Source organism: Salmo trutta, chromosome 2, assembly GCF_901001165.1.
Source record: "Salmo trutta chromosome 2, fSalTru1.1, whole genome shotgun sequence".
NCBI lineage: Eukaryota > Metazoa > Chordata > Actinopteri > Salmoniformes > Salmonidae > Salmo > Salmo trutta.
The window spans coordinates 74,777,218-74,790,618 of record NC_042958.1 but is presented as its reverse complement, the minus strand read 5'-3'; the positions used below and the strand labels follow the sequence as shown (position 1 = coordinate 74,790,618).

At 43.1% G+C, this 13,401-nt stretch overlaps 1 protein-coding gene across 4 annotated transcripts in view; it reads right to left on the bottom strand.

The window, feature by feature from the left end:
* LOC115162910 (cadherin-23) overlaps positions 1-13,401 on the bottom strand; it is a 712,130-nt gene that overhangs the window by 231,065 nt on the left and 467,664 nt on the right. For all 4 annotated transcript variants that reach the window (XR_003869666.1, XM_029714423.1, XM_029714440.1 and 1 more), the window contains exons 20-21: positions 5,421-5,533; positions 5,100-5,207 (exon numbers count right to left, since the gene is read on the bottom strand). Coding sequence is in view for 3 of the 4 variants with exons in the window: in XM_029714423.1 (XP_029570283.1) it covers positions 5,100-5,207; positions 5,421-5,533 (221 nt within the window). In the remaining variant the exon portion in view is untranslated. The remainder of the gene's footprint in view (positions 1-5,099; positions 5,208-5,420; positions 5,534-13,401) is intronic.

The window sequence follows — 13,401 nt, the reverse complement described above, 5'->3', positions numbered from 1 at the left end:
ACAACCCAACATTGCAGATCTATGTGCATCCTTTCAAGCACACCCTTCTCATTAACCTGTGGTGAGTTATTCACTATGTTTTATGAACAAATAAGGTGTTATATGTAAGATGGCTAAATAAAGAGCAAAATTATTGATTATTATTATGTTGTTATTTGTGCCCTGGTCCTGTAAGAGCTCTTTGTCACTTCCCATGAGCCGGGTTGTGACAAAACCTCACACTCATTCTCATGTTTAATAAATGTATCTTATAGTGTGTGTGTGGTAGGCTTACGATGTTGGCAAAAAACAACATTTGAGAGTGCGCTGACCCTGGTGCTAGAGGTGGTATGTAGCTGGAGGTTGAATGTTTGAAGGGGTACAGGACTATAACAATTTCTAGTACAGCCAATACTACAAAAAGTAAAATGTTTCTCAAAGATGGCCTCTGGTGGTCAAAATAGCACTAAGTAGCATTAATAGCAACAATGGCTGACAATTAAATAACGTCTTATAGAATTCTGCGGCAGCCCGCAAGGTGTGCTGCAGTATGACGCAACTTTTATAGGAAGGACTACTGTACTACCACTTGTTCTCTTTCTCTTCCTCTCCATCTCTCCATTTTCTCCAGTTCCACCATAATGGAGGGAGTGAAGAGAGAGGGAAAAGCAGAAAGATAAACATTTCAGTGCCAACCACCAGTCTCTTTTTCTCTTCATCTCTCGTTCCACAGTGATTACTTTTCTCTCTTCCCTACCAGCCCAGCAGCAAGGTAATTTGCAATACATTTGACTGCAGGCTACATTTTAATTAGCAATCGGACTCCCTTAATTACACTGACCGGCACCTTGTTAATAATGGACAATCAGGTGTTCATCAGTGACAACACGTTGCCAAAGACACCAGCAGGACAATGAGGGAGGGATGATAATGTGCCAATATATCCAACAAACACCGGTTTCTCGATCATTATCACTTTTATACAACGGGTTACCAACATATTCAAATAATGATCAACATATTTTCATAAAAAAAACGTTATTTTGATAAATGTATTCATACTATTTTCTCCTTCCACAAGATATAGTCCCGACACAAATCTAGGGTTCCTGGAGACGCGACCCAGTCGTTCATTCTTTTTGTTCTGTATCTATGAACGCGACCCAGTCGTTCAGTCTTTTTGTTCTGCATCTATAAACGCGACCCAGTCGTTCTAAATGTTCCATTGCCATACTGACTGGCAACGTTCTAATTCCTTCCTTGCTAGCTAGCAAACTACAGCTAATTTACATTCACGTCAAAAAGTGCAGCCAGAATATCAGCAACATAGCTGCATTTGCACTTGTTTAAGCTGTTTTCTAGTTAGATTTATTTCGATATATCCATAACAATGAGCTTATGATGCGTGACTTTGCCTGGCAGAGAAAATATGCTCTAATGTCAAGACAATCTATGACATTAATTTGAGCTGATATTAATAAATCAATCCATACACTCTCTTTGTTATCCATCACAGCTGACATAGCTATAGCTACTTATTGTATGTCACATTTATCTGTACATTCCCCTGGATTGTGCATAGGTTAAAATATCTGTTGGAGTCTGTGCTACTACTTCTGCTGCCTTGCTTCAGCCTTTTGGGTGTTGATGGTGCTGCAGTGTTGTCTTTGTTTTTGGCCAGGATGTTGCTCCAGCGTTTTCTGTCTGTCGGTGACAGACGCCAGAAGCTATGGAGCGAACCTTCGCACCGATGCCCACTCACTGACATATTCTCCGTCGCTTATAAACCAGCATTGGCCAGTTTCTGGACTGTCGTGGTCCTGATGCTGTGATTTGTGTATGTAGTTGTTCCCGCTGCCCTGCAGATCTTGGGTAGAAGTGGGTGGAGATAAAATGTAAGGGCATTCTCCGGGCATTTCAATAGATATTTCTCCAGTGATGCCACCGGGCATAGTGGGTTCCCTGGCTGCTCGGACATAAATCCCCTCTTGGACTCCATGTCCCTCTCCCTTGGGTCCAGAGGATTCTTTGTGGCCTTGTTATATGCGAGAGTGGCGTATCTGAGAGCAAGAATGCGTTGTTATAATATTGTTTTCCAGTAGCCTAATTACGCGTGCAACTTAGAAATAACTCAAACAGGCTATGAACAATATACCATAGACCGTTCTCGTCTGTTTTTACGAGGAATGAGTTTGGCTTTAGTTGTCTGTTCCCCTCTTTTCCTCTTCGACCCAGATGTAACTGGAGGATGAACCACACTTTCTGGACCAGAACCCTTGGTGTATCGGGATTCAAAGCCTGGGAGTTTTGGAGCTGGGCCATGTCCTTATCGGTGATGGGAGGGTGGCTGTTTGTGATATATTTTCCTTGCCTTAGCTGTTTGATGTTGCCCAGAAATACATGATTCGAGGTGGTAAGTTCAGTGTCCTTCATAAGGCACCAGCTTCGGGTCATTTAGAATCCGGTTGAGCTCACTCCGGAGTACCAGGTAGCTACTTATGCTGTACTGCTCCCCCCTCCCATTTCGTACATTTCCATAAAACTGTTGGAGAAGGACGTTAAACTCTTCTTTAGTGACATTTTTGAACTCGAAGCCCTCGAAGTAACACCCAGCCCAGTTTGTATTCTTAACTGTGTTTTTTTCGTTGCAGCTTTTCTCTAGGTCATTCAATGCAGTATCCTTCAAATCTGCATGCCTGGGTATTCTTGCTATCTCTTTTTTTCCCATTCATCCATAGTCATGCCACCGAAAAGATCAAAAGAAATGTTCCACTCATCCATTTCAGGTTTGGCAACAAAGTAACGATTTAGCCATTCAACTGAAAAAAAGTTTTGTATGTTGCTATGACGACCAGCTCAATTTGCTGTCTGTCTCTTTCCGACACATTCACTTTATATGGGACAGTGGAGATCGCAATTAAATATTGAAACAAAATTGAAAAGGTCGGAGAGACAGACAGCAAGGTTTATACAAATCTCTGCTTTTGAAAACCAAATGCTAGTCTAAAAGAAATGGGAGATCATCTCTAGATGCTTTTTATAGTGGAGATCAAGTTTACATTTCCTGGCAGGCTTGATGAGACAGTGGATTGCGCAGTGAGATGGAACAGAGTAAATGAACATTTCAACGTCATAGATTTAGCCGGTGGTAACTTGTGAAATAGACACTGGCTGTAATGCAGTTTTACCCAATCAGCATTCAGGATTAGACCCACCCGTTGTATAAATTATGGCAAGAAGAGCTCAAATAATCAAAGAGAAATGACAGTCCATCATTACTTCAAGACATGAAGGTCAGTCAATATGAAACATTTCAAGAACTTTGAAAGCTTCTTTAAGTGCAGTCACAAAAACCCTCAAGCTCTATGATGAAACTGGCTCTCATGAGGACCGCCACAGGAAAGGAGGACCCAGAGTTACATCTGCTGCAGAGGATACGTTTATTAGAGTTAAATGCACCTCAGATTGCTGCCCAAATAAATGCTTCATGGAGTTCAAGTAACAGACACATCTCAACATAAACTTTTCAGAGGGGACTGCGTGAATCAGGCCTTTTGCTGCAAAGAAACAACTACTAAAGGACACCAATAAGAAGAAAAGACTTGCTTGGGCCAAGAAACACCATCAATGGACATTAGACCAGTGGAAATCTGTCCTTTGGTCTGATGAGTCCAAATTTGAGATTTTTGGTTCCAACCGCCGTGTCTTTGTGAGACGAGGAGTAGGTGAACGGATGATCTCCGTGTGTGTGGTTTCCACCGTGAAGCATGGAGGATGAGGTGTGATGGTGGGGGTGCTTTGCTGGTGACACTGCCAGTGATTTATTTATAATTCAACATGGCTACCACAGCATTCTGCAGCAATATGCTGGTTTGCACTTAGTTTTTCAACAAGACAATGATCCAACACACTTCCAGGCTGCGTAAGGACTATTTGACCAAGAAGAATTGTGATGGAGTACTGCATCAGATGACCTGGCCTCCACAATCACCCAATTGAGATGGTTTGAGATGAGTTGGACCACAGAGTTACGGAAAAGCAGCCAACAAGTGCTCATCATATGTGGGAACTCATTCAAGACTGTTGGAAAAGCATTCCAGGTGAAGCTGGTTGAGAGAATGCCAAGTGTGTGCAAAGCTGTCATCAAGGCAAAGGGTGGCTACTTTGAAGAATCTAAAATCTAAAATATATTTTGATTTGTTTAACACTTTTTTGGTTACATAGTTTTGATGTTTTCACTATTATTCTACAATGTAGAAAATATTAAAATAAAGAAAAACCCTTGAATGAGTAAGTGTTGATTTGCACTGTTGGACACTTGCTGTATCTTTCCACTTACTGTCAGAACACAGTGGGTTAGGTATACATATGCTCACTGCAATCAAGTCTTTCTGTTACCCAAATGTACTATATGTAGAAATGTCATTCGCCCCCAAATTCTAAACCTCATGTATTGTATGTCTCGCAGTTGATTTGTTGTCTTTCTGTTCGAGCACAGTAGGTTAGGCTCATATATGCTGCAATCAAGTATTTATTTGTCTGTCAGCAGACTCTGCACTACCTGTAGAAGTGTCTCTTTATCCCTTATCCATTTAGTATGTTTCCTCTGGCTACATATTGTACAGCACAGTCAATTTATTTCCTCCAAAATACCCTGCAGTCATATCCAATCAAAGGGAGAATAATACACATTTAAAAAAATTCCAATTCACTTAACTAGGCAAGCCAGTTAAGAACAAATTTGTATTTTCAATGACAGCCTAGGAACACTGGGTTAACTGCCTTGTTCAGGAGCAGAACAACAGATTTTTACCTTGTCAGCTCAGGGATTCGATCTTGCAACCTTTCGGTTACTAGTCCAATGCTCTAACCACTAGGCTACCTGCCACCCCACAGATGAAAGAGAACAGGAAAAATCCTATCCACAAAAAAGTGTAAAGTGGTTGAAAAATCTTACTTTCAATTGAATTGCTATGGACAAGGCAGCGGTCTGTCTGTCTCATGGAGTCCGCTCACCACAAAAGACCCTTGATAATTTCTTCATATCTACTGTACAAGCCATAGTTCATTTCTGGGGGTCAGGGCATCAAATGTCAAAGATCAAGGCAAGCTGAACTCACAGAGATGACGTCAGTGTCGATGGGGCTCATCTCCACCACGTTGGCGTGATAGGGCTCGTCTCGCCACATGGGGGCATTGTCATTGATGTCCAGGATGGTGATGTTCACCTGGAGGGAGGAGTAGAAAGGGTTAATGACTGTTCTGAGTTCAGTTAAAGTCTTAGAGACAGAGAAGAGGGAGAGAGAGAGGGGGAGAGAGAGAGAAATGGAGAGAGACAGCAAGGGAGAGAAAGAGAGAGAAAAAAGAGAGAGAAAGAGAAGCATCTAAATGCTCTGAGAACAATAAGAAACATCAAGAGGTGTGAGAATGGAGGTGGTTACCGTGGCAATGCCAGTCTTTTGCAGTGGCCCCACCCCTCCATCCACAGCTCTGACAATCAGGATGTACTCTGACTTCAGCTCTCTGTCCAGTAAGGCTGTAGTGGTGATCTCTCCTGAAACACACAGGTAATGCATAGGTCAAACACACATTAGACACAACACAGCATGTACAAAAACACACAGACGCGCATGCATAGACACATACAAACATGCACACTCACTCTCTAGTGTAACGGGGTTAAGTGTTCTGCTAACAGCTTTGCTTCCTCCAACGGACCAACGGTTTGAGCCACCCAACAGGTACTGATTGGATGGCTCCATCCGCAACATTTCAAGCTAGCTGTGGAATTACTTTGCACCACAGTGACTCAGTTCCTCATTTTATGATCGGATCCCCTGCCGCTTTTGGTTGCGCCCGGTCCCCAGAGGCAGCCAGCCAATGCATTGCTTTGGTCTGAAGTAACAGTTCTGCAGCACACACTGCGCTCTCTCTCTCTTTCTCTTTGAAGTGTTCGCTGAGGAGGGGTAGCTACAGGGCTCGAAATTAATCGCCTCTGTCTGAGACGATTCAAAACAGACTCTGGATCCCAAATTCATACAACCACTGTACATTTTTTAAAGCAATGAGGCTGATGCAACAGATCAGACTTAAATTGTTGATTAACTTTTCATATTATAAGCGCAGAAATGCGCACACGGCAGTAGGATATGCATGAATGTTCCATAATGCAATTAGCGGGAACACACCGTTCTAAAGAAGCGCACTGCACATGTGAGCGGTTTTATGTGACAGAAATTAAAACATCTGTTACAAATGTAGAAAGAGGGGATATCTAAAAGACGCAAACATTAGCTTGGGTTGCTAATATGACTAGGGTTGTGTCTTTAGCTGCTGGACAATGAAATTATGTGGATTTGAAAACCAATAGAATATGAAAGAAATGCTGGTTTCAATTGCATAAGGAAGTGTTTATAAAATAAACCCCCTTAACATTTCTATGACCTGATTTTGGCAAGGCTACTTTGAAACAAGGTAAGACATGCCTCATAAAATGAGGATGGAAGTGCAGGACATACCACATACCATTTTTGTGGGGAGTGCAGAGGATTTTAAGTAAATGAATGAATGGCTACATAGCTAGCTAGCTAGCTCACTACACTCTACAATTCATAATAGACTGGCACTATGTAGTCAGATAGTTAGCTATACCTATTGCCAGAAAGTAAATAAATTATTCAGCTAATAAAAACAGAATCTAATTCATGTTAATAAGCTAACCCCATCATTGTTATGGCCAGCCATCTTTGTCTTATGATAATGGTATTTGGTCATATGATTATGGCAGGATTCAAAGATAGGTAATAGAAAGAGTGATAGAGAGAGAGAGCACCAACCATATTGAGGCAGGGAGAGGACTAACATGTAATCAGGTGAGAATTTGAGTTATAAGGCACTATTCAGTTCAACTCCTCATCTTTGCTGACTGTAGCCCAAGTGCTATAACAAACAGTTGTTGCCTGCATTCTGATTTAATTTGGTTGTCATGGCAGGGGTCAGAGACAGTCAGTAGAGAGAGGGAGAGCACAACCATGTTGAGGCACAGGGAGAGAACGAACAGATCATCATGTGACAATTTGGAATTGTAGTTATAAGGCTATCTGGTAAAGCACTTTGCACAGCAATTTATATTGCACACAGATTGGAACTATCGGTTCAACTTCTCATCTTTGCTGACTGTACCCCATTTGCTATAGCAAATGTATATTTTTTCAATTTTATTTTTACTAGCATGGTGAAGGGTACACAAATAGAATAATGGGTTTTGTTATATACTGGTTGATTATTTATTTTAAAAAACTGAGGCGTACGCAGCTATGGGGCAAAACAGACTGGGTTGGCTTAGATGTTTGACCACTGTAAGCCATATTTCGTCTCCAATGTTTATTGAAAACATGAATGAGCACTTGTGGTCTCTCAAATATATCGTTACAGTTGTTGGTTAGCTAGCTTTAGCCATATTAGCATTGACATGAAATCCGTCAAAACACCTCAAAACAAGACATGGTATCAATAACAAGATGAAACGAGCTGAAACGAGCCACGTACAATTCCCCACATGGCAGTTTCTTGTCATTCTAGCTATCAATCTGGCCATCCACAATCACAACAACACACAGACTATTGCCCCATGGAAGCACTCACAACATTTTTGTGACGTTGTCAGCCAACCCATCTATTAAAGATGGGGTGTGGTGGTGACTTTCTGAACAGTTAACAGTAAGAACACAATTTTAAGTAATATAGAAAAAATATGCCGTTTCAATTCATTTCATTTCGTTCCAAGATGGCGTAGCAGTTCAGACGTCCTGTCGTGTCTCGTGTATATATATATTTACATATTTTTTCTTCACTTATCTTTTTACATTTTTTTATTCATATACTCAACCTCAAAGCACTCTCCTGCAACCCGCCTCACCAATTTAAAAAAAAAAAAAAAAACGTATTATTTACCTCATCTGAATTCCACAACAAAAGCTAGCCAGAGGTTAGCCATTTTCACTGGCTAACGTTGAAGTTCAGCTAGCCACGGTTAGCCGTCCTCAGCTGTCCATTAGCTCGAAAAGCTATCGCCAGTTTTTGTACAGCGCGACTCAGACCAGAGCATATCGGACCTATTCTCTCTCCTTTCCCTGATTTCTACCGCAGGCTCTGGACATTTACACCTGGATCTTGCAGCTAACTAGCTGCTACCTGAGTGACTATTGGCAACGTCGGTCACGGAATTAACACACATTATTACGGAGCTAACCAGCTAGCCAGCTGAAGAGTTCCGTCAGCCACTCGTGGGCTATTCCTGAGCTAGCCAGCTGAAGTGTCTCCTGGGCTACAACTCACCTATCCTGACCCGTTTTTACTGCCGATGCGGAGCCCCATCGGGTCTTCACGACTGGACCACCGACGTTATCTGCCCGAGGGAGTTGTCCAACTGGCCCCTCCGTCACGACGTAACCTGATCGCCCATCTGCGGCCGGCTAATCGTTAGCTGTCTTTTCGGCTGCGATCTGAATAGGTCTATCGGAAACTTTTCTTGGGCCACTATAACTAACTATTTTGCTAACTTGGACAGGTCCCCCCTTCCACACGGAACCCCACTAACCCACAGACGGAAACGCACGAGGTGGCTAAAAACAGACCTCCCTCCCATCTCCCACCAGCTTGCTACCTATGGCCCGGCTAGCTGTCTGAATCTCACTGGACCCTCTGATCACTTGGCTAAGCATGCCTCTCCTTAATGTCAATATGCCTTGTCCATTGCTGTTCTGGTTAGTGTTTATTGGCTTATTTCACTGTAGAGCCTCTAGCCCTGCTCATTATACCTTATCCAACCTCTCAGTTCCTCCACCCACACATGCTATGACATCTTCTGGTTTCAATGATGTTTCTAGAGACAATATCTCTCTCATAATCACTAAATGCCTAGGTTTACCTCCACTGTACTCACATCCCACCATACCTTTGTCTGTACATTATACCTTGAAGCTATTTTATCGCCCCCAGAAACCTGCTCCTTTTTCTCTCTATTCTGGACGTCACAGACGACCAATTCTTATAGCTTTTAGCCGTACCCTCATACTTATTCTTCTCTGCTCCTCTGGGGATGTAGAGGTGAATCCAGGCCCTGCAGTGCCTGGCTCCACTCCTACTCCCCAGGCGCTCTCTTTTGATGACTTCTGTAACCGTAATAGCCTTGGTTTCATGCATGTTAACATTAGAAGCCTCCTCCCTAAGTTTGTTTTATTCACTGCTTTAGCACACTCTGCCAACCCGGATGTCCTAGCTGTGTCTGAATCTTGGCTTAGGAAGTCCACCAAAAACTGTGAAATCTTCATCCCTAACTACAACGTTTTCAGACAAGATAGAACGACCAAAGGGGGCGGTGTTGCAATCTACTGCAGAGATAGCTTGCAGAGTTCTGTCCTGCTATCCAGGTCTGTACCCAAACAATTTGAACTTCTACTTTTAAAAATCCACCTCTCCAAAAACAAGTCTCTCACCGTTGCCGCCTGCTATAGACCCCCCTCGGCCCCTAGCTGTGCTCTGGACACCATATGTGAACTGATTGCCCCCCATCTATCTTCAGAGCTCGTGCTACTAGGCGACCTAAACTGGGACATGCTTAACACCCCAGCCATTCTACAATCCAAGCTTGATGCCCTCAATCTCACACAAATTATTAATGAACCCACCAGGTACAACCCCAAAGCCGCAAACACTGGCACCCTCATAGATATCATCCTAACCAATGTGCCCTCTAATTACACCTCTGCTGTTTTCAACCAAGATCTCAGCGATCACTGCCTCATTGCCTGCACCCGTAATGGGTCAGCGGTCAAACGACCTCCACTCATCACTGTCAAACGCTCCCTGAAACATTTCAACGAGCAAGCCTTTCTAATCGACCTGGCCCTGGTATCCTGGAAGGATATTGACCTCATCCCGTCAGTAGAGGATGCCTGGTTATTTTTTTTAAATGCCTTCCTCTCCATCTTAAATAAGCATGCCCCTTTTACGCTGCTGTGCGTTTTTGTTGCCGTTTTTACTTTGCTACCTGACGGTTTTTTCTTTTTCATTACCGTATATTTTTACTTTTTCCCTCACTCAACTTTTTTTTTTCATTCAACTTTCCTACCCCGGAGGTTTTATCTGGACATGGTTCGTCAGGACTTCAAACAGCCGAAGCTAAGTAACATTAACATGATGCCTTCTAATTGCAGTCGTTGTACTCATAATATACAGGAGAACGATCGCCTTACGGCAAGGATAGCTGTGCTGCAAGCCCAGCTTCAGACGCAATCGTTAGGCAAGGGTAATTTCAGTGTAGGAAAGGATGAAACAGCGTCTGTGCCACCAGCAAGTACAGATAGTAACGTTAGTATAAACCCCCTCGCACGGTCCCCGCAGCCGGACATCTTTCTCATGGCGTCTGGAGGGAAACGCTGTAGGAATGCTCAACCGGTGTCGCTTATTCAGCCGACAGAAACTTTCAACCGGTTCTCCCCGTTAAGCGAGTCGGAGTCGGAGTCCGAGACTTCTCTGGTCTCTGCTCCTCCCGTTGTGGGGTCTGAGACGCCGACGGCTCCCACCATTAGCTCTGACAAATTGAAAACCCTAGTCATTGGCGACTCCATTACCCGCAGTATTAGACTTAAAACTAATCATCCAGCGATCATACACTGTTTACCAGGGGGCAGGGCTACCGACGTTAAGGCTAATCTAAAGACGGTGCTGGCTAAAGCTAAAACTGGCGAGTGTAGAGAGTATAGAGATATTGTTATCCACGTCGGCACCAACGATGTTAGGATGAAACAGTCAGAGGTCACCAAGCGCAACATAGCTTCAGCATGTAAATCAGCTAGAAAGATGTGTCGGCATCGATTAATTGTCTCTGGCCCCCTCCCAGTTAGGGGGAGTGATGAGCTCTACAGCAGAGTCTCACAACTCAATCGCTGGATGAAAACTGTTTTCTGCCCCTCCCAAAAGATAGAATTTGTAGATAACTGGCCCTCTTTCTGGGATTCACCCACAAACAGGACCAAGCCTGGCCTGCTGAGGAGTGACGGACTCCATCCTAGAGGGGATGGAGGGGTGCTCTCATCTTATCTACGAACATAGACAGGGCTCTAACTCCTCTAGCTCCACAATGAAATAGGGTGCAGGCCAGGCAACAGGCTGTTAGCCAGCCTGCCAGCTTAGTGGAGTCTGCCACTAGCACAGTTAGCGTAGTCAGCTCAGCTTTCCCCATTGAGACCGTGTCTGTGCCTCGATCTAGGTTGGGCAAAATTAAAAATGGCGGTGTTCGCTTCAGTAATCTTACTAGTATAAAAACCTCCTCCATTCCTGCTATTACTGAAAGAGATTGTGATACTTCACATCTCAAAATTGGGTTACTTAATGTTAGATCCCTCACTTCCAAGGCAGTTATAGTCAATGAACTAATCACTGATCATAATCTTGATGTGATTGGCCTGACTGAAACATGGCTTAAGCCTGATGAATTTACGGTGTTAAATGAGGCCTCACCCCCTGGTTACACTAGTGACCATACCCCCCGTGCATCCGGCAAAGGCGGAGGTGTTGCTAACATTTACGATAGCAAATTTCAATTTACAAAAAAAAAAACAATGACGTTTTCGTCTTTTGAGCTTCTAGTCATGAAATCTATGCAGCCTACTCAATCACTTTTTATAGCTACTGTTTACAGGCCTCCTGGGCCATATGCAGGGTTCCTTACTGAGTTCCCTGAATTCCTATCGGATCTTGTAGTCATAGCAGATAATATTCTAATTTTTGGTGACTTTAACATTCACATGGAAAAGTCCACAGACCCACTCCAAAAGGCTTTCGGAGCCATCATCGACTCAGTGGGTTTTGTCCAACATGTCTCTGGACCTACTCACTGCCACAGTCATACTCTGGACCTAGTTTTGTCCCATGGAATAAATGTTGTGGATCTTAATGTTTTTCCTCATAATCCTGGATTATCGGACCACCATTTTATTGCGTTTACAATTGCAACAAATAATCTGCTCAGACCCCAACCAAGGAAGATTAAAAGTCGTGCTATAAATTCTCAGACAACCCAAAGATTCCTTGATGCCCTTCCAGACTCCCTCTGCCTACCCAAGGACGTCAGAGGACAAGAATCAGTTAACCACCTAACCGAGGAACTCAATTTAACCTTGCGCAATACCCTAGATGCAGTTGCACCCCTAAAAATTAAAAACATCTGTCATAAGAAACTAGCTCCCTGGTATACAGAAAATACACGAGCTCTGAAGCAAGCTTCCAGAAAATTGGAACGGAAATGGCGCCACACTAAACTGGAAGTCTTCCGACTAGCTTGGAAAGACAGTACCGTGCAGTATCGAAGAGCCCTCACTGCTGCACGATCATCCTATTTTTCCAACTTAATTGAGGAAAATAAGAACAATCCGAAATTTCTTTTTGACACTGTCGCAAAGCTAACTAAAAAGCAGCATTCGCAAATGGAGGATGGCTTTCACTTCAGCAGTAATAAATTTATGAACTTCTTTGAGGAAAAGATCATGATCATTAGAAAGCAAATTACGGACTCCTCTTTAAATCTGGGTATTCCTCCAGGGCTCCATTGTCCTGAGTCTGCACAACTCTGCCAGGACCTAGGATCAAGGGAGATACTAAAGTGTTTTAGTACTATATCTCTTGACATAATGATGAAAATAATCATGGCCTCCAAACCCTCAAGCTGCATACTGGACCCTATTCCAACTAAACTACTGAAAGAGCTGCTTCCTGTGCTTGGCCCTCCTATGTTGAACATAATAAACGGCTCTCTATCCACCGGATGTGTACCAAGCTCACTAAAAGTGGCAGTAATAAAGCCTCTCTTGAAAAAGCCGAATCTTGACCCAGAAATTATAAAAAACTATCGGCCTATATCGAATCTTCCATTCCTCTCAAAAATTTTAGAAAAAGTTGTTGCGTAGCAACTCACTGCCTTCCTGAAGACAAACAATGTATACGAAACGCTTCAGTCTGGTTTTAGACCCCATCATAGCACTGAGACTGCACTTGTGAAGGTGGTAAATGACCTTTTAATGACGTCAGACCGAGGCTCTGCATCTGTCCTCATGCTCCTAGATCTTAGTGCCGCTTTTGATACCATCGATCACCACATTCTTTTGGAGAGATTGGAAACCCAAATTGGTCTACATGGACAAGTTCTGGCCTGGTTTAGATCTTATCTGTCGGAAAGATATCAGTTTGTCTCTGTGAATGGTTCGTCCTCTGACAAATCAATTGTAAATTTCGGTGTTCCTCAAGGTTCCGTTCTAGGACCACTATTGTTTTCACTATATATTTTACCTCTTGGGGATGTCATTCAAAAACATAATGTTAAATTTCACTGCTATGCGGACGACACACAGCTGTACATTTCAA